General features: G+C 37.8%; 1 protein-coding gene across 2 annotated transcripts; it reads right to left on the bottom strand.

Annotated features, from left to right (window-relative positions):
* Positions 1–11,811: 11,811 nt before the first annotated feature.
* Positions 11,812–18,432, bottom strand: LOC107776116 (short-chain dehydrogenase TIC 32, chloroplastic-like). Of its 2 annotated transcripts, XM_075255389.1 has the most exons (9): positions 18,168–18,432; positions 17,961–18,049; positions 15,759–15,990; positions 15,540–15,619; positions 14,833–14,986; positions 14,128–14,204; positions 13,691–13,777; positions 12,904–12,950; positions 11,812–12,168 (listed from the first exon to the last, which is right to left on the bottom strand). In XM_075255389.1, the coding sequence occupies exons 1-9, from the start codon at positions 18,236–18,238 to the stop codon at positions 11,983–11,985; spliced, it is 1,023 nt and encodes a 340-aa protein (XP_075111490.1). In that variant the 5' UTR covers positions 18,239–18,432; the 3' UTR covers positions 11,812–11,982. The 2 variants fall into 2 exon arrangements, with proteins under 2 accessions (XP_075111490.1, XP_075111489.1); XM_075255388.1 differs by having other exon boundaries at positions 17,961–18,432.
* Between the last annotated feature and the right edge of the window lie 1,396 nt (positions 18,433–19,828).

Raw genomic sequence — 19,828 nt, 5'->3', positions numbered from 1 at the left:
TTGGGGCCCAGAACCTTTTTCTATAAATAGGACTTGAGGCCCTCTATTTGAACTTTTCGATCTTTTTAATCTCAAAAGCACAAAACTACTATTCATCTCACTAAATTGCACGCAATTAACTGCTAAGGCTTATTAATCATCACTGCATTTTATTTCATGTAACTTTAATTCCTTCTCATTTGTTTAATTTTGTTATTTTATTTGAATTTTTGTTTTTCTTAGTTCCTTTTCCTTCCCTTCCCATTTTTCTTTCAATCTTGTAGCATAGGTTAGTTAAATATTGTTTGAATTAGGATTAGGTAGTTAAAACACTGAGGCAACACTTAGGGAATCATTAATAGGTGAATAATTGGACTAAAAATGAACAAAACATGAACCATAGGTTGGTGCTCATGTTGGGCACTCAGTGCGGTCAGCGGTGCCTCTGTGCAGTCCGCAATGCCATTTTGTGCGGATCGTAATAGACCAAGTACTGAATGCTGACATTTGAGGACCGCGGCCGCAATGGATTTTGTGCGGTCCGTGGTGCCTCAATGCGGACCGCAATGCCTTTTTGTGCAGTCTGCGGTGCATATATTCAGAGAGTGGGTAGTCTGAACCATACCTCTGTGCGGACCACCATGGATTTTGTGCGGTCCCCAGTAGCCTCTTTGCGGCTGCACCTCATTTTGTGAGTCCGTATTCTGCAATATTTTAAACTGTCTGCAATAAATTTTTCTACAACTTTGCATTTCATTGTTTCTACTGATATTAACAAAGCATAACTGAATGTTGTTTACATAAGGGGTGGGAGACATTTGTGTGCAGCAGGCTAGACCCCACCACCTACGACAACTCACTCCTTATTCACCGGGCGATTTTGGTAGCATCTATCATGGCGGGGTACCCGATTAACGTCGGGAATGTGATGTCCTAGGTTATTACATGGGTAGTGAACGAAGGTGATAGATCTTATCCCTTCCCCAACTTCCTGACCATATACCTGGAGGACCAAGATGTAGAATAGCGGAAGTTTGATATGAAAGTGAAGGCGAAGGCACCTTTCTCATGGTATAGCCTACAGGGTGATGACAACCCTAAGGGCAAACACTTTAATAGCAAAGCCACTACTTCGACTGGCCAGTCTGAAGAGCCAGTAGTGGTAGTGGCTCCTACTCAGCCTCCTTCTACCTCAACAGACATGGCCCCAAGTCCTTCCACTTCTACAGTTCCAGAGATACCCTCCTCCACTGAATACCCATTGATTGCCCACCGCCTGAGCCAGGCCCTCGCCAACATCAACAATTGGATGCAGACAGCTACTTCTAAGCTATTTGTACTATCTACCATGGTGGCAGCTCAGTCATCACCTCCTCCTCTACAAGTCCCACAGTCTATTGACGACACTCTCAAGGATTTTCTGTACAGCCAGAAGAAGATCCTAGAGAACCAGAAATTGCTTACGGGTGCTGTTGATTCACATGGAAAGGCACTCAAGGAACTTTCCAGGGAGGCAAAGAAAATGAGGAAGACTCAGGCTTCAAAAGGGTCGGTGAAGGATCTACTGGTCGAGGTTGAGAGATTCAAGGCGGATCACCTGACTTTAGATTTGCTATTGCATGACCCAGCACCAGCAGCCCAGCACCAGCTAGAGCAGGAGTCCGAGAGGACTCCCAAGAGGAAGAGAGTGATCCCCCGGTCTGACGATGCAGTTATTAAGTTGGAGGACCCGTAGGGAGGCTCCTCCAGCCAGCCCCAGGATTCAGCCCAGGACTCAGTCCAGGCCCAGGTCCCAGCAGAGCCACAGATCACAGGGAGCCAGTCACAGGTTCCCGAGCAGACAGAGGACCCAGGGACCCAGACTCAGGATCCTATGTAGACGGAGGGCCAATAGGGAGTTTCTTTTTCCTCTCTTCTCTATTTTTGTGCTTATTTTGGTTAGTTGGCATTGAGGACAATGCCAGCTTTCATTTGAGGGGGTATCCATATTTGGGTATTTGGATGACTGTACATATGACAATATTTTACGCTTACTTTCCTTTTTATCTTTGGTATGTATATAATTTTAGCATTTCATTGCACTTTTTGTACTTTTTACTTTGGATCTATATATAAAAGTTACGTTCTTATGTATATATTCATTCCCCCTATTGTATATTCGATTAAATCCCCTCTCGTACATATTCATTTTACTTTCCGCATTTTTCCTTTCTTAGCTTCTTATTTTATGTCCGTAGCTTCTTATTTTGAGTTTTGCAATAAGCCTTTGGTTTTCTTAATGCCACGATTCTTTCCAAAGGTGGAATTTATGTGAACCGGGTGGCTCTTCCCGATGATGGATGGTATGACAACCTTCTTAAAGGTTTGAGTCTGTTTTCCTTTTTGCTTTTTAGTAGTTAGTTGGTAAGGGTGCCTCAAGCAAAGCTTCACTTGGGTCTAACACATTTGTCTTTGATCCTATGGCCAAAAACAAATCGTTGTGTATAGGATGGTGAAAGTTGTGACCTTGAGACTCTTGTGTTGGCCGATAATCATCAAGTGGTTTTTCGGGACCATTGTGTGCTCAAATCTTATCTAAGGTTGTTGTGGGGCCCCGACTCTGTGTCTTTAGTAATCCCATTGGTCTAGAACTTGTCCTGAATGTTTGTCTAGGCGAAATCCTAAGTGTAATTTGACTTGAGACATGATTATAGGCTCTCTTTGATCCAAATGATATCTTGACACTTCCATAGCCTACCAATGATAAAATCCCTAGTCAACCCTTTTGAGCCTTAGACCTTTTTCCTTCAAGAACTACGATACAAGCCTTTACCCGTTCTAAAGATACTCTCTCTTGGCACCCGATCTTTCCTTTGCACATGGCAAAAGTATAAGTTTGGGGGGAGAGACGAGTATTGCAACAAAGTGGTAGAAAGGTATAAAATGAAGAAAAGGAAAGGCAATGAGAAAGAAAGAAAAGCAAAAAAGACAAAAAGAATGTTCAATGTAGAAAAGAATGAAGGGATTCAATAAAAGCAAAGAATGAAAGGTGTGAAAAGTTGAGAAAGGATAGAAGATTTGAAATGAACAAGAAAGAGTGACAGTGTGTCTCTCTAACCCCTTAGAAAGAAGTGAAATGACTTAAAAAGTCAAGTGAGAGTGCCAAAACGAAGCAAAAGAAGTACTAAAAGGAAGATGGAACCTACTTAGACCAAACATTTCCTACCTAAACCAAAAGCCTTCACTATGTCTCCACAAAAGCCCTATATGATCTTGAGTTGAATGAAGCATACATTAGTGGTGACTCACATAAGGGGCAAGCATATGGTACTTAGAGCCGGACTTGTGACTTTTCCTTGAGAAAGATGAGTGTTTTTCCATTAACCTCGTTCTGAGTGCTACTATTCCAAAAGTGAGGTTTGCTTCGGGAGAGTCGAGGATGTGTGAGTTTGGGTTCCACAATGAACGAAGTAATACAAAGAGTTTCTTTGATGTGTTGAGTCAACTCTTGAGGCTCTTGTATTGCACTAAATCCATGATGTATAAAAGAGTGAATGTTGTTAATGATTCATTTGAATTGAGGGCAAATGTTAGTCCCAATTGATGCTAGACGAGGTCAGTTTAGGTCAGCTGAATTTTCTTGGATTTACTCTTAAGGGGTGGGTCTTATTTTGTTTGCTTGAGGACAAGCAAAAGCATAAGTTTGGGGGAGTTGATAACCAGGGATTATGACGCATTTTACACTCCTTCTTGCTTTAGTTTTGATTAGAAATGTGTACAAAATAGTCCCAAAGGCTCACATGTTGTACTTGATTACAGGATTTGGTCAATAAGGTAACAATTTGTCAAAACCAGCTCAAAAAGGAGTGAAACATGCACAAGTACCAAGAACAAGGCCAAGCTCAGTATAACAGAACTAGTACGGTCGCACACCATTCCGTGCGGTTCGCAAAGAGGAGGTTCAGAGAGTGCCCATTTCAGGAAGCCAAGCAATGCGGCCGCAAAACATTTCAAGTGGACCGCATTGACTTCATTGCATCCGCACTCGATTTTGTGCGGTCTGCAAAGCTCAAGTTCAGAGAGGTGCCAAGTTGGAGGAACATTGCCAATGCGGTCCGCAGTTCATTTTGTGCGGACCGCAATAGAAGCCACTGCGGCCGCGGTGCATTTTGTGCAGCCCGCGGTGGCCAACTTCAGAGAACAGATTGTTTCAGCCAAGAGCCTTAGTGCGGCCGCACTCGATTTTGTGCGGTCCGCACTAGCCCCGCAGGGGTATTTTTGTCCAGAATTTTCAGCCTAGTATAAATAGTTTCTTTTCCCATTTTTAGGTCATAATTTGTATTTTAACGCTGCTGCGCTTGTGAACAATACTCCTTTTCTATTTTGAGTAATTTTAGCTTAGTTTCATCATTGAATCTTCAAGTTTTATCTAGTAATTAAATATTATGGGTTTTTCTTCATCTATTTCTTTGTTTTCTTCTATAATCATGAGTAGTTAGACCCATTAACTAGGGTTGTGGCTCAACCCTAGTGTGGGTAATTGATGGGTCTTGTATTTTAAGGCTTGAATGTCTATGAGTGTTTGATATTTGGACTAATTTATGATTTAAATGTTGAATTAGTAGTTGCAACCACTAGTTTATGCCTAGTTGATTTTGGCTCTTCTTGAGAAAGAGAGCCTAAGTCCATAAAATTGGCCCAACAAGGAATTGGGGCATATTCAAGAGATTGATAGCCCCAATTAAAGGGTTAAACCTAGAGATAGTAATACCCGACTTGAACTTTTATTGCTTGCACAAATTATCATACCTAATTGGTCTTGAGAAAGTCAATTAGGGCAAAATCACTCGAACTACCGAGAGGTATATAGTAGGTAGAATCGTGCAATGGTTATATCATACTCCCCAAATATGACAATCTAGCCTTAGTCTCGAGAATCCATCAATTATCCACCTAGGAGAAAGTCACTTCCCTAGTGTCTTTTACCTATTTAGACAACCTTCAATAGTTTACTCTTAGCTTCACTTATCCTAATTTAGCATCTTAATAGTATAAATTTAGAAGTAATATCAAAACCAATAATGTTTAGAAGTGCAATTAGGAACAACTACGCAACTCCAATTTATATAGACACTCAATTCCAATATCTAACTCTATGTGAAAATCGATCCCGACCTTTTCGGATAAAAGCTGCTTCGACCTTTCTTGCTACTTGTAGTAGTGTAGGGTTGTCCTCGATCAACGCCCCCGGTGATGGCGCCTAACATTGAACTCGCTAGGCAAGCCAATATCACTGATTATTTTACCTTTTCACTTTATTTTTTAACAATTTACAATTTATCATAAGAAGACTAGCGAAATAAATGCAGAAAAGCAGAATTTAACAGATTATCTTAATACAAATACAAATCCAAAGTAAAACTTCACCCATAACTGGTGTCATAATTTCACGGACTATCTACAAATACTACAAATAGTGGTCTGAACAAAGAGATACACATATGTCTCAGAAATAGATAAAATAAAAAAGAAACAGGATAGACGGGGACGCCAAGGCCTACGAATGCCTGCAGAACTACCTCGGGTCTCCATTGGACTGAAGGCAGCAACCTCGAACTACGGTCTGTATGGTCCAGCACCGAGATCTATACAAAAAGTGCAGAGTGTAGTATCAGTACAGCCGACCCCATGTACTGGTAAGTGTCGAACCTAACCTAGGCGAAGTAGTGACGAGACTAGGACACGACAAACATCATAAACCTGTATAGTTAATCAATATCTAACAGAATAACAATAATAGAAGCGAAACAGAAATTAACGGGAAAGGCAACATGTTGTAGGGGATACTAGAATAAGGAAACACAAAAATAATGGAAATTAAACAATTAACGCACTTGAACCGATAACAGCAAGTAATCACATCAACAGAAAATAAATGCACGGTATCACCCGTCGTGCTTTTACTCTCAATCCTCACCATGCAATCAATAATGAAAATGTGCACGGCATCACCTTTTGTGCTTTATCACTCTTCCTCACCATATGAATAATAGGAATGTGCACGGCATCACCCTTCGTGCTTTATCTCTCTTCCTCACCATATGCATCAATATAAATGTAAATGTGCATGGCATCATCTTTCGTGCTTTATCACTCTTTCCTTATCATATGCATAAGTATGAATGTGCACGGCGTCACCCTTCGTGCTTTATCACCTTTTCCTCACCCAAACAGTAGAAACAATAATATCCCGGTAAGGGAATTAACAATAGGAACAAATACATCCCGGTAAGGGAATCAACTATAACCAATCTTGTTCCAACAGTTAACTTCACAAAATAAATCTCAACTTGAGTCAATACTCAACAATGGTCAAATACCAAGAAAATATCATAAGTCTTGTACAACATGGATAATCATCAATTTAAGCATAGATGGTACATAATAAGAATCACAACAGTCACAGTGTAAGACTCACGGGCATGCTCGACACCAACGTATAGATACTCGTCACCACACCTATACATCGTACACAACACTAACACGTAGCAAATAAAACACAACACATATTCCCTCAAACTAAGGTTAGGCCAAACACTTACCTCGATTCCACGGCCAAAAATCAAGCCTCAAATATCGCTTTCCCTCTAGTTTTCCCCTCCAATTCACTTGTATCTAGTCATAATTAACTTAATAACATCAATAAATGCTAAAGAACTCAAATCCAATGCTTAATTATAGGTTTTCCAATATTTTTCTCAAAAAGTCAAAAATCGACCTCGGGCCCGCTTGGTCAAAACCTGAAGTTCGGACCAAAACCCGATTACCCATTCACCCCCGGGCCCGGATATGCAATTGGTTTTGGAATCCGACCTCAATTTGAGGTCTACATCCCCAAATTTTGAAATTTCCAAAAACATCCAATTTCCTATGAAAATTTCTAGATTTTGTGATGAAATCTTGTAAAAAGATGAAGTAGATTGAAAGAAATGAGTAGAAATTGTTTACCTATGATTTGGGGAAGAACTTTTCTTTGGAAAATCGCTTATGGTAGCTTAGGGTTTGAAAATTTGAAAGAATGAGTTGAAATCTCGTCAAAACCTATTTTTGAGCAGTTGCAGGTATCGCATTTGCGATCACATGTTCGCAAATGCGACCAATGCTTCGCAAATATGAAGAATGGCCTGACCATCTACCTTCGCAAATGCGAACCAGTGTTCGCAATTGCGGCCTCTGCTCTTGTCGTATTTGCGACTCTGAACTTCGCAAATGCGAAGGTCCCCTACCCAGCCCAGTCATCGCAAATGCGATGGTCCTTCAAAATTGCGGTGCTCGCATTTGCGAGCTAGATGCGAAGTCTGCAGACTTGCAATACCAGCAATTTTTCCTTAAGGGTCAAAATACTCCGTGGTCTATCCAAATCTCACTCGAGCCCTCGGGGCTCCAAACCAAACATGCAAACAAGTCTAAAAACATCATAAGGACTTGTTCACGCGATCAAATCTCCCAAATAACATCTTAATCAACGAATTTAGAATCAAAATCAATAAAAATCTGAAGAACTCTTAAAGTTACTATATTCACAACCGAGGGTCTGAATCACGTCATATGAATTCCGTTTCTTACCAAATTTTACAGACACAACTTAAATACCATATTAAACATGTACTGGGCTCTTGAACCAAAATACGGGCCTGATACCATCAAATTCAAACATTATTCAATTTCTAAACTCCTTATATTTTTCAGTTAAACAATTTTCTTCAAAAATTCACTTCTCGGGCTATGGACCTCGAATTCAATTCCGGGCATGCGCCCAAGTCCCATATTTTTTTACGGATCCTTCGGGACCATCAAATCACAGGTCCGGGTCCATTTACCTAAATTGTTGACAGAAATCAACTTAATTCAATTTTAAAGGTAAAATTTAGCATTTTTCTCAAATCTTCACATAAAGGTTTTTCGGATATATGCCTGGACTACACACGCAAATCGAGGTAAGACAAAAGGAGGTTTTTAGGTCTCGAAACATAGATTTGACTTCTAAAGCAAGAGATAACCTTTTAGGTCATCACAGATGCTATCATGATCTGTGCCTTTGCTTCGCTTTGCTGTTTTGTGCCTTCATTTTTCTCCTTTTTTGCGTCCGTTTTCGTGCCACGCACGAGAATAGACGAGCTCCCAATCCTTTCATTTTTCTCCTTTTTGCAATAATTTGATATCTTTTGCTCCATTATCATTCAAGCTCACTTCTACAAATAAGAAATACGTACTAAGTATAATTCACTTCAAATATCATGTAATCTCCCACAACTCACATGACAAATGAGACGAAAATACACTCAAAATCATGCACTTTAGGCCATTTATCATCCGGCCCTTCCTCGAACCCTACATATAGCGGGAGCTTAATGCACTGGGCTGCCCTTTTTTAACACATGCTTGCGGGTGGCTTAAAAAGAACTACAATGGTCTTTGACATTGCAACTATTGCAAAAGAAGCAAAGGCATCTGACGATAAAAAATAGCTGAAGTTGGAGCAGAGATTGAGCTCTTAACAAAGCAGAGTTGAGCTGGTACCTTAGCATGGGTTGTTGTTTAGGACATTCTTTACCAGAGTGTAGATGCACGTCCATTTTTCATTTCTAGAAATTCTTTAATTTTTAATGATGGTGGTGTTTAGGCTAGTTTACTCGCACATCATCTATTTCGCCGGGTACGTCCCAGTGGCACAAGTACCGGGGTGAATCTGCCTACCAAGCTTAGCATATGGGAATTTGGGGGGAGGGGGGATTGTTTATTATTTTTTTCATTTTTTTATTATTTAATTTTGCCCTGGGGGAGGGGGGTAGTAGTGCGGTTTGGAACTTGTACTGATTGAAATTATCCCTATAGGGGCTGATGTCACAGGACTGTGAAGAAATTGTAAATGAAGTAAGAAAAGTAAAGATAGAAGACCTTTAATTGGATGTTCACATAGGCAACAAAAGAAAGAACCTACTTACCTCCTATTTGGGTGGGAGGGGGTTTGGGGGAGAGGGGTTAATCAATGTTTATTAATTAATGTAACTTGATCAACTTGTATTTTCCATTGAACATTTTTCTTCGTTTAAGCAAAGGTCAAGTGTTAGATAACAAGTTAGTTTGTACAAATTTTTCTTCTGGTTTATCTTTTGACTTACCTTCTCGGAAATATTTTAGTCAATTTCTGTTTTCTATATTTTCACTGTTCAGTCAAGTTCGAGTTTCTACATTTTCAGCGTTTAGTCAGGTATTCTAATTTTAAATGTTCATAGCAGGCATTCTATCTAAAAGCTAAAGAAACACGAATGTATTATGTTTCTAGATGAGATTGATCCATATAATCTAACTGATTCACGAGAAGGTCATTAATGATCCTAAGAAAAAAGCTCTGATACTATTGGTATAATAACAACAACAACAATGACCCAGTAAAATCTCACAAGTGGAATCTGGGGAGGGTAGTGTGTACACAGACTTTATCCCTACCCCGAAGGAGTAGAGAGGTTGTTTCTGAAAGATCATCGGCTCAAGAAGACGGAAAAGACGAGAAAAAAAAGGAAAGGAAAGGGACAATATATTAGTACCATCAAACAGAAACCAAAGAAATAAAAACAACTTCATAAGAACTAGAAAATAATTGAAATGCAATAACAAAATCAGAAAATATGCCCCGATGCTATGAAAAATGGAAGGATAGTGTGAATACAACATTGACCATTAGCGGTCTAAGGCCAACCCTATCGAACTAGCCTCGCCCCAGACTCGACTACGTCCTAACCTACAACCCTAATGTATGTGAATATTATTAAGGCATTTTCTCTAGCATGAGCCAAACTACTTGCTAGCTCTGGGAGAAAATGTCAATCTTTCTCCAATTCATATATTGCAATAGAATATGTGCATACTGCAAGTATTAAATGCTTCAATGGCAGACAATTTCTTTCAATCAACATTTTTAAAGAAATTTTTTCCAAGCGTGCTTACAAGACCGGTAGCATACAGAAAATGGAGCATAAATTCAACTAAATAAGCAAAAAGAAGTATTTCATGTCTGCTTCATTTTCAGGGAGCATGCAAAGTAAACATTACACGGAAATATTCTACAATGACTAGTGGGCTTAGATTGGAAATATATGTAAAGACTGTCTGAAGCCAACTGTCACATAGATATATGTATCTCACAAGGCTATACGAGTCAGCACGGATACATCCTAGTGGCTCAATAACAATCACTAGACTTAATATGAAGGTTCAAATCCAACTGTCTCCCCTCGAATTCGCAGTCATGTTCTCAACAACCCCCCCCCCCCTCCACCTCGACTTGGGGGGTTACAAAGTAAGAAAAAATGAAGAGCTAGAGTGACTTGTCAACACAAACTTACGAATTAATTTGTCATATGTGAGAAGGGAAAAAAGAGCTAATTAATGATGCAGCAGAAATGTACAAATCAAAACATGACTGCCTTTTGCTCATTATGCCATGAATTAGTGATACTGGGAGCACTAGAGGCTTTATTCCAGACATAATGAACGTAGCTAACGTACTACCCTTACCACTCATATTAATCAGACACCTACTACTATATAGAAAAAAGACGAACAAACAATCTTGCTATTACCATCAACAACATCCGAGATGAAGTGAATTTGCAGTTATTTCAACTCCATATCCTGGTTGAAATAAAGGTCACTCAAATTTTTAGAGTTTAATTGAATGACATGAATCCCTCAGCCAAAGCTATGATTGGGCTACAGACCGCAAATCAAGAATTTCTTGGTGTACAAAAGGAATGCCCAAAAATTCACTCCAAGAAATATATGTATTTGTCTCGAGGAATGGAGGCACATCATGACTACTCAAGAATATCCAAGATAAATTTAGAATGAAAAGTCGCATGTAAGATTTATTTTCTGAAAAACACGCCTTTAAAATTTCTCCAATCTTTCTTTGATCCTCACTTTTTCTATTCTTTCCCTCAATACTTGTAAATGTGTATCAACAACATGTGATCTCCCTGCTAAAGATCACCAAATGCATCAAACAAGTTGACATTGTTAACGTAGCTACGCGATGAGAATAAAGAGTAAGTCACATTCCTAATTCGTTTAACTTTATCATTATAATATCAAATACAATTTCTGACAATAATGTCATTAAATTTTATTCACTATAATAACAAACCTACCTATTAAGGTGATTGTAGCCGCTAGTAGGTGGAATTATTGTCTCTACTTTCTTGGTCAACGGTTGACTGGCATCAACTTGACTAATTATTTAAGTTTTTTTTTTAAACATGATTTACGTATTAAAAACAAAAAATTTTATTGAACACAAACTTAATGATGAATATACTTAAAATCTCTTTGAAAAATTTCAAAGAAAAAATTATTGAGTATCTAACTGTAAACTTGATCAGTTGGTTTAATAACGACGAGAATAAGTAGAATATGCAATGAGCAAGTCTAAATATCGTATGCAAATTGTCTTTCCACCCTTAATAAATAAATGCATAACGCAACAATGATTTTCATTGTATTTCTCTTTTGGGATTTCCAGGTCATTTCGGAGATTGGACAAATCCATATTGCACAATTTGACATGCATTTAAATTCAAAAAGATAAAAATAAAAATAAGCAAATGCATGGATCTCCCCGATACTCATTGTTCAAAATCAACATTAGTCCAACTTGTAATAATGTGGAGCACATGAAATTATCTTTGATGAGATTTCAACATTTCCGTTTATTGATTGGCACTTTCTATTAAAACAAGTTGTTACCGTTCTATTAGAAGTTATAATAGACTATTTATCATTTACACAGTAATAAACCTTAAGAAAAAAGAGAAATCGGTCTTTTCTTCTCATCGAATTTGTTCACAAGTATAATAAATGTGTTCTTAATCCTCTCTCGATTTCTCCTAAATAAATGATATCGTAAGAATATTGCCCGAAATCCATCTCCAATAAGATAAAAAACTAACAAATACAAAGTTACTTTTATGTTGTATTGGTACATGTTAGATGGTACTTGACCAAATCCATACTAAAATCCCAGAGTTTCTTAGCCAAATCCATGTCCTTAGCCATCGCTGTTGGCGTGGCCAAATTGTTGTCCTGAAAATATTCACCACTTACCCCCTTCACTTGTGGATGTAATGCAAGATAACAGGTGGTTGATGCTCCCTATAGAAGAGGAAACACGAATGTTAAACTCATCATTTGCCATGGCATCATGGTTTTGTATTCTTTCATTAAATATTTTTCTTCGTCTAAGCAAAGGTCATATGTTAGTCAACAAGGAAAAGATTTATTTTGTGCCTCACACAACTGACACTAGTTGTGTGAGGCCTCTTTTTTTGTCTCACAATTTTGTGGACCCAAAAGTGTAAGATACTGGTCTACAAATTTGTGAGATAAAAAAAGGAACACACAATTAATGTCAGTTGGGTGAGGCACACCATAAAACTTCTCATCAACAAGCTATTCTGTGACAAATCATCCTCTGGTTTGTGTTTTGACTTACCTTCTGGGAATTTTTTTTAGCCAGGTTCCGTTTTCTATGTTTTCAGTATTCAGTCAGGTTTCAGTTTCTACATTTTCACTGTTTAGTAAGGTTTCATTCTATGCTTTCCACTGTTCATAGCAGGAATTCTAACTGAAGGCTAAAGAAACACAAACAAATTATGTTTCTAGATGAGACCGATCAATATTTATCTAACTGATTCACGAGAACATCATTAATGATCCTAAAAAAGCTTCTGATAGCAAGAAGTGGTACTATATGCCGAATATTATTTAGGCATTTAGCATGAGCCAAACTACTTGCTCTGGAAGAAAGTGTCAATCTTTCTCCAGTGCATAGATTGCAAAAGAATATGTGCACACTGCAAATTTTAAATGCTTCAATGCGGAACATACCTGTTGAGCATTTTTAAAGATAAATTTTCCAAGCGTGCTTACAAGACCTGTAGCATAGAGAAAAGGGAGCATAAATTCAACGGAATAAGCAGAAAGGAGTATTTCGTGTCTGCGTCATTTTCAGAGAGCATGCAAAACAAACATTACATGTAAATATTCTAACAATGACTTGTGGGCTTAGATTAAAACTATATGTAAAGACTGTGTGAAGTCAACTGTCACATAGATATATCATATATGTATCTCACAAGGCTATGCGACTCAGCAAGGAGACAGCCTAGTGGCTCAATAACGCCCACTAGACTTAATATGAAGGTTCAAATACAACCCCCCCCCCCCACCCCCTCAAATTCGCAGTAGTCATGTTCTCAACAATCCCCTCCCTCTCCACCCCACCGGGGGGGGACAAAGTAAAAAAAAAGGAAGAGCTAGGGTGACTTGTCAACACAAACTTACGGATTAATTTGTCAGATGTGGAAGACAAAAAATGAGCTAATTAATGATGCAACAACATACTCGGTATTATCCCACACTGTGGGGTTTGGGGAGGGTAGTGTGTACGCAGACCTTACCCCTACTTTGTGAGTAAATTAATGATGCACCAGAAATGTACAAATCAAAACGCGACTGCCTTTTGCTCATTATGCCATGAATTAGTGTTACTGAAAGCACTAGAGGCTTTCTTCCAGACATATAGAAGGTAGCTACCGTACTACACTTACCACTCATATTAATCAGACACCACCTACTATATGGAAAAAGGACAAAAAGAGATTCTTGCTATTACCATCAACAACACGCATATGACGAAAAATGTTGGTTGTGATTTCCCCAGGATGAAGTGAATTTGCAGTTATTTCCACTCCATCTTCCTGTTCGAAATAAAGATCACCCAAATTTTTAGAGTTTAATTGAATGACATGAACCGCTCAGCCAACACTATAATTGGGCTACAGAAGGTCGAGACTACAATCCAAGAATTTCTTGATGTGCAAAAAGGAATACCCGAAACTTCAGTCCAAGAAATATATGTATTTGTCTCGAGGAACGGAGACACATAATGACTACTCAAGAATTGCCAAGATAAAATCAGAATGAAAAGTAGTATGTAAGATTTAATTTCTGAAAAACACCTCAGAATGACAAGCAGTATGTAAGATTTATTTACTTAAAAACACCTCAAAATGAAAGTAGTGTGCAAGATTTATTTTCTGAAAAATATCTTTAAGCGTCTTGTAAGCTCATTTGCATGCAGTATGTTGGCCAGCTTTGATTGGCTATATCCACCGATGATGTTGTAGCTGCATATAAATAACAAATAATAGAGACAATGATAAGTAAGTTCCAACAGGCCAAAGCTATCTGTATCATGTAAACAGTCATGTTTATACAGCTTGGAGTGAAATAGACAGCAATGAAATGTCAATTTTGAGCAAGAAAAGCTTGTTATCTTGATTAATTTTATAGTAGTAATGAGCAACTATTGAGATTGAAAGAAACCAAATAAGATCAGTGATCATTCAAATGATGTGATCGCAAATAAAGGATAATCTAAAGTAATTCATATTAAAGTTCAAATACGGAGAGTATAACATCCAGTACTCTCCAGGTGACACCAATACATCTATAACATATTGCAAAAGGAATTTCAAGGTGCTGTTAGAAAGTCTAGGACATCAAAATCAATAAGAGAGATGGTACACCAAGAACATGCAACAGATTGTGAGTAATAATCCTGGTATGATGACGACAGAAATCTGTATTCAATATATTATACACTCAGCATGGAACTGCTGAAGCTATTAGACAGTAATTGTCAAATTTCCAGGATCTAATTGAGCAGGTGACGAATTTGAGTGAAATGGGTTTCACTTGATAACCATCAAAAAAAAATTTTTGGAAATCCGGCATCTAATATAGTAAGATTACCTTTTGGGGTCATTAATTTTGTCAAACTGAATTCCCTTGCTATATCCCAATCTATGAAGCCGTGAGGAAACATTCACAATCCTTCCCTCTCTCTTTGTTGTACGTGCTGTCTCCTTCATCTTGTCCAACAACAAATTTGTCAAAAGAAAATGACCTGCAAAAACAAGAAAAAAGAACAATTGGTTACTTTTAGAATCATCGAGCGCCTATCATCTGTCTACAACGTACTACCAACCTTGATATATTTGTCACGCATACGTTGTATTACTGAAGAGTAGGATAATAAAGTATGGACAAGGGGACATGAACTGCCTCTTACCAGTGTGATCTTAGAATCACGCTTTATCTCCCTTGTTTAAATCTTACATATACAAGTTGATTCAGGTCTCAGATGATCTCTTATATGTGTGGATTTTATCACTAAAGCCTAAAATAACATTATTGAGAATTGACTATTGATCTCCTTTTAAGTGAGAACTGAATCTTCATTTCAGTAAAAATAGGAACGGAGATCCATTTAGATTAGATGTTTTATTCTTTAAAATGAACTGTTGCTGGAATAAAAAAAAGATGCAAATATTTCGAGCTCTCTTTTACTGCAAACATAAAAAAATATATCATCTCCTCATAGAATGGTCCAATTATGTTGCTCCTCATTCTATGATCGATATATTGCGCAGAAACATACGTATAACAAACAGTCGTACCTAGATGATTTGTGGCAAATTGCAGCTCTATGTTGTCTTTGGAAAGCATAAAGGGAATTCCCCCCACTCCTGCATTATTACTTATGGAAGATAAGATGATATTAATAGATGTATGTGGAGATATATGAAGAGGGAAGGGATTCGTGCAAAAGGGGAAAAATAGGTAGCAAAAGTGCAAAGTCTTCTAGTATGTGGTTACCACTTTTACTCTTCACTTACATTAGCATGTTCAACGAGAGACCTGATGATAAAAAGTTGGCCGCAAATTTCCTTACTGATGCCAATGAGCTAAGATCTAACTCCATTACATCAACTTTAGCAGCAGGGATTTCCTTAACTATTGCTTCTTTAACATCTTTTCCAGCAGCCATATTTTTGACAGCCATGATAACATGAACTCCACGCAGAGCAAGAACACGGCTGGTTTCAGATCCAATACCACTTGATGCTCCTGCAAATGGATGTCTATAAGCAAAACAAATATTTATTAAATGAATAAATTTCCCGCCTCTCAATAGAACACTCTAGATTGTCATTATTTTGTGCTTGACCTTGCACAACTTCGCATAAAAGATTCTGAGATGCAACCTCAACTGTATATAAGCAGCCAAGTTGGTCATAAACACACGTATTTACATAAGTGATGTCAATTGCGAAGCTTGTCATATACTAGCAGTACCCATGATAGGGAAATGGAAGTAAACCTAAAAATCTGCATTCCCAATAAATTAAAGTCATCCATTCTAGAGTTCTTCCACTTGACACTGATCTACAAGGTTTAACTGAGAAATGTGATAAAACACCTATAGCTTCAGCTGCATATCTTATAGTTGGCTGGCCTCTGCAATATTCTAATCTATGATGGACTAATTTTGCATTATCTTGGTCAAATTAAATAAACCCTTGAACCAGCTGTTATCAGGAAAATTGCCTAATTAACTACTACTATCGAGGAATTCAATATTCCAATATTTCTTCAGAGCACATCAATAGATTCTGAATGAAATCCAATTACCAGTTTTGTTGGTCTGGTTCAAAAGTCAAGTTTATCCAAAACTCGCAATATAAACACTAATGAAAGGTTCCATATCAAATAATTGTTGTTTTAGATTGATTGTTTATCTAACAACAAAAGCTGCATGAATTTAGGAAGTTGAAAAGGAACCCACTCTAACTATCCACATTGAATATTGTTGAGCAATCAAATTTTTCTTAACTGCTCTTCGCATCTCTGATAGGATATACGAGAGTCAACTTGTGACAGGAGGATATCTAACAAAGTAAAAAGTTGTTTTGTTTTTATTGGAAAGTTGTGAGACCAACAATGCTATAAGCGCATTAATGTTAGGCCTCTATCAGTCTATCTATCTACAAGTAGAAGATGAATGTCCTAGAAATATGGATAATTTGGTCGTTTAAAAATTAGACAAGATTAGAAATGATGACATTTGACAAAAGGTACAAGTAAAACAAATAGAGGAAAATGTTAAAGATGTCATCGGAGATGGTTCGCTTATGCAAAGGTAGACCTACAAATGCACTGATCCGTAGCTGGTAACATGACTATTGAAGGTGTTAAAAGAATTCGAGGTAAACCAACAATCATATGGAGAAAAATTTTCATAATAGACCTAAACAAATAAAGTTCTTGAAATACATGCGGACTTAGTGAAAAACATAGCAGAATGGAAGCCAAGCATATATTTGTGTAGGTGATATCAACGAGCTAGGAATAAGGCTAGTCGTTATTCACACATTTATATAAAGCTCACTGTTTGACAGGAGCCTTTTCAAGTGTAGTTAAAATAGTATGACAGTATAGAAAGGGGCATAAATTTCGAGAATCTTTAGTGCTATAGAATCTAAGTTATCCTACGAGACAAACTATTGAGTAGGGGAATGATAGGCGCCCAAGTGAAATGGAATGATTCATCTCCAACTTGCTTGGGATTTGCCTGAAACTTTCAACAACTTTCAACAAGATATTCAAAATATAAAGAAGTAAACACACGAAGAAGCCAAGGGCAATCAACACAATATATATATATATATATATATATATATATATATATATATATATATATATATATATATATATATATATATAACATATTAATTACACTGTGTAAGTTTCCAGCGACACGCCTTCTAGAAGGGTGGCTCTGGCACTATATCTCGTGTAATTATATGTCCATGTATAGGACAAAAAATATATGCAAAGCAACATATATTTTCAAGGAGAGATTGATAAATACTTATATACTTAATCCATGAAAGTAGCACACTTTAATTTTAAGTTATTAAAGCAAAGAGCTGAAAGTAGACTTAAAAGACATAGTCATATATACAAACACCTATTGCAGAGAATACTAATATTTGTTTTACACAAAAGAAAGTGAAATTGAGAAAGGAGAGTGGAACCTGTAACAATGGCAGTGAGACCAGAGCCGTCGATTCCATGGGTGACTTCTTCAGCAGTGGACGAATACGAAAAGCCAGATGGCCCTTTTCTGTTGAAAAGCCACATACCCAATTGTTTAGCTTTAGTGCTTTGCTTGGTTTCTGTAGAATCTGTTGTATATAAAGAGATCTCAACTGGAATATGGTGCATCCGGCAACTTTGCTTACACGTAGTTTAATGGTACTGATACTAAATTAATAGCTCCGATTGTTTGTGTTGTGTTGTGTAGAATCTCCATACATCTACCTATGGATGTGCGAACTGGAAAATGGCGCAAAATGCAGCTTTGCTTACCCGGCACTACATCAATTTTCAATACACTGCACAGCTTCAGTCGGGAACAATACTGCTCGTCTGCTACCAAAGAACAAATAAAAAATCTCCAAGATGCCAAGATAGCAATTTACGTTAATTTCATGATCATGATCTTTGTTACAAGAAGTTACAAAATTATTAAAGCAATAGAATATTACCCATTATCATTATAAAGTTACTAAATTTTAATAATTATAATAATAAAATCATCAAATTATCTTTTTATTACATTAAAGTAACTTAACTTTACTCATTCGAACAGTAACGTCATTAAAATTCATCCACTATTGTGAGCACGTGATTTTTGTTTTACGCGACAATCACTCCAAAAGAAATAAAAATAATAACAAATGGTCTTGTTGTACAATTTTTGGATTTTTACGTGGCATTTTGTTAATTATTTGTGATCTTACCCGTGTTTATTTTATTCAAACAAAATATAAAAAAATATATGTCGTGTGGACCGTAATCCGTTTATTAAAAGAAAAAATAAAAAAAATGCATCTTTTATTCTATTTTTGTCATTAAGTGATGTTAGTGTAATTAAATGTTAATTGTGTGATAATTGTTGCTCAATGTTTTATATAGTATTATTTGGCAAATTAATTTAAGAAATTAAAAAAAAAAGAGAAAAGGAGAAGGATTTTTGGATCAGGCCAGTCCAAGTCAAAACAAAACAGGCCCAAAACTGAACCAAATCAAGCCCAAAACCTGTGTTTTGCCCGGTCCAAACCAGCTGACCCTAGGGGCGTCCAAACGACGTAGTTTTGATCTGGTCTGATCTGGGCCGTTGATCTCAGAATGATCAACGGCCAAGATCACATCCCCCATATCCACAAACAAACCCGACCCGTTCAACCTTGGTCCAACCCAGCCTCGTGCATTTGAAACGACACCGTTTCCCTTTAGTAGATAGATCACAGCCGTTGATCATCAGCAATCCAACGGCCAACATCCAATTACTCACCCCCGTATATAAACCCTTCCCCCTTCACCTCGCGCCTAAACCAAACCCCCCCTGCCTTAGGTCGTCCCCTTCACAGACCCCAACCCCGGAACCCTAGAGCCGCCCCCTTTCCCCTCACCAAAAACCCGGCGGCATGGACGTCGGTGACCCCCGCCTTAACACCATAGATGCACCTCACCATCCTGAACCTAAATCCACCAACCACTTAGCTCGAATCCCCTCCCACCTTCTCGAATCTTCATTTGAAGATTCGAGTCGGACCTCGACTTACACCGATCCACCCCGACTTCACACCAGATAGTCCCCGGACCTCCCTCGTGACCAAACCATGCTTGGTTTGGTCCGAATCTAACCAGGGAAACCTAGATCCCAAATCTACCCTTAGGAACCCTAGAAGTTCTGATGCCTGGTTTGTGTCTGTTTGAGCCAAGTGATTAGGGTCTAATGGACCTTAATCGAAGTGTCTCTCATTTGAGAACACTTCGATTAAAGTCCGTTCAACCCTAAGAAAGATCAATTCGAATCCGAGCTAGGGTTTGCTGATTT

Source organism: Nicotiana tabacum, chromosome 6, assembly GCF_000715075.1.
Source record: "Nicotiana tabacum cultivar K326 chromosome 6, ASM71507v2, whole genome shotgun sequence".
Taxonomy (NCBI): Eukaryota; Viridiplantae; Streptophyta; class Magnoliopsida; order Solanales; family Solanaceae; genus Nicotiana; species Nicotiana tabacum.
This window is presented reverse-complemented; position numbering and strand designations above follow the sequence as displayed.

Coding starts and splice junctions, on each gene's coding strand:
- LOC107776116 (XM_075255388.1), bottom strand. CDS start 18,150: ATGCACCATATTCCAGTTGAGATCTCTTTATATACAACAGATTCTACA. Junction 14,205..14,832: donor AAAATTAATGACCCCAAAAG/GTAATCTTACTA, acceptor ATTTATATGCAG/CTACAACATCATCGGTGGAT. Junction 12,169..12,903: donor TCTTTAAAAATGCTCAACAG/GTATGTTCCGCA, acceptor CCTCTTCTATAG/GGAGCATCAACCACCTGTTA.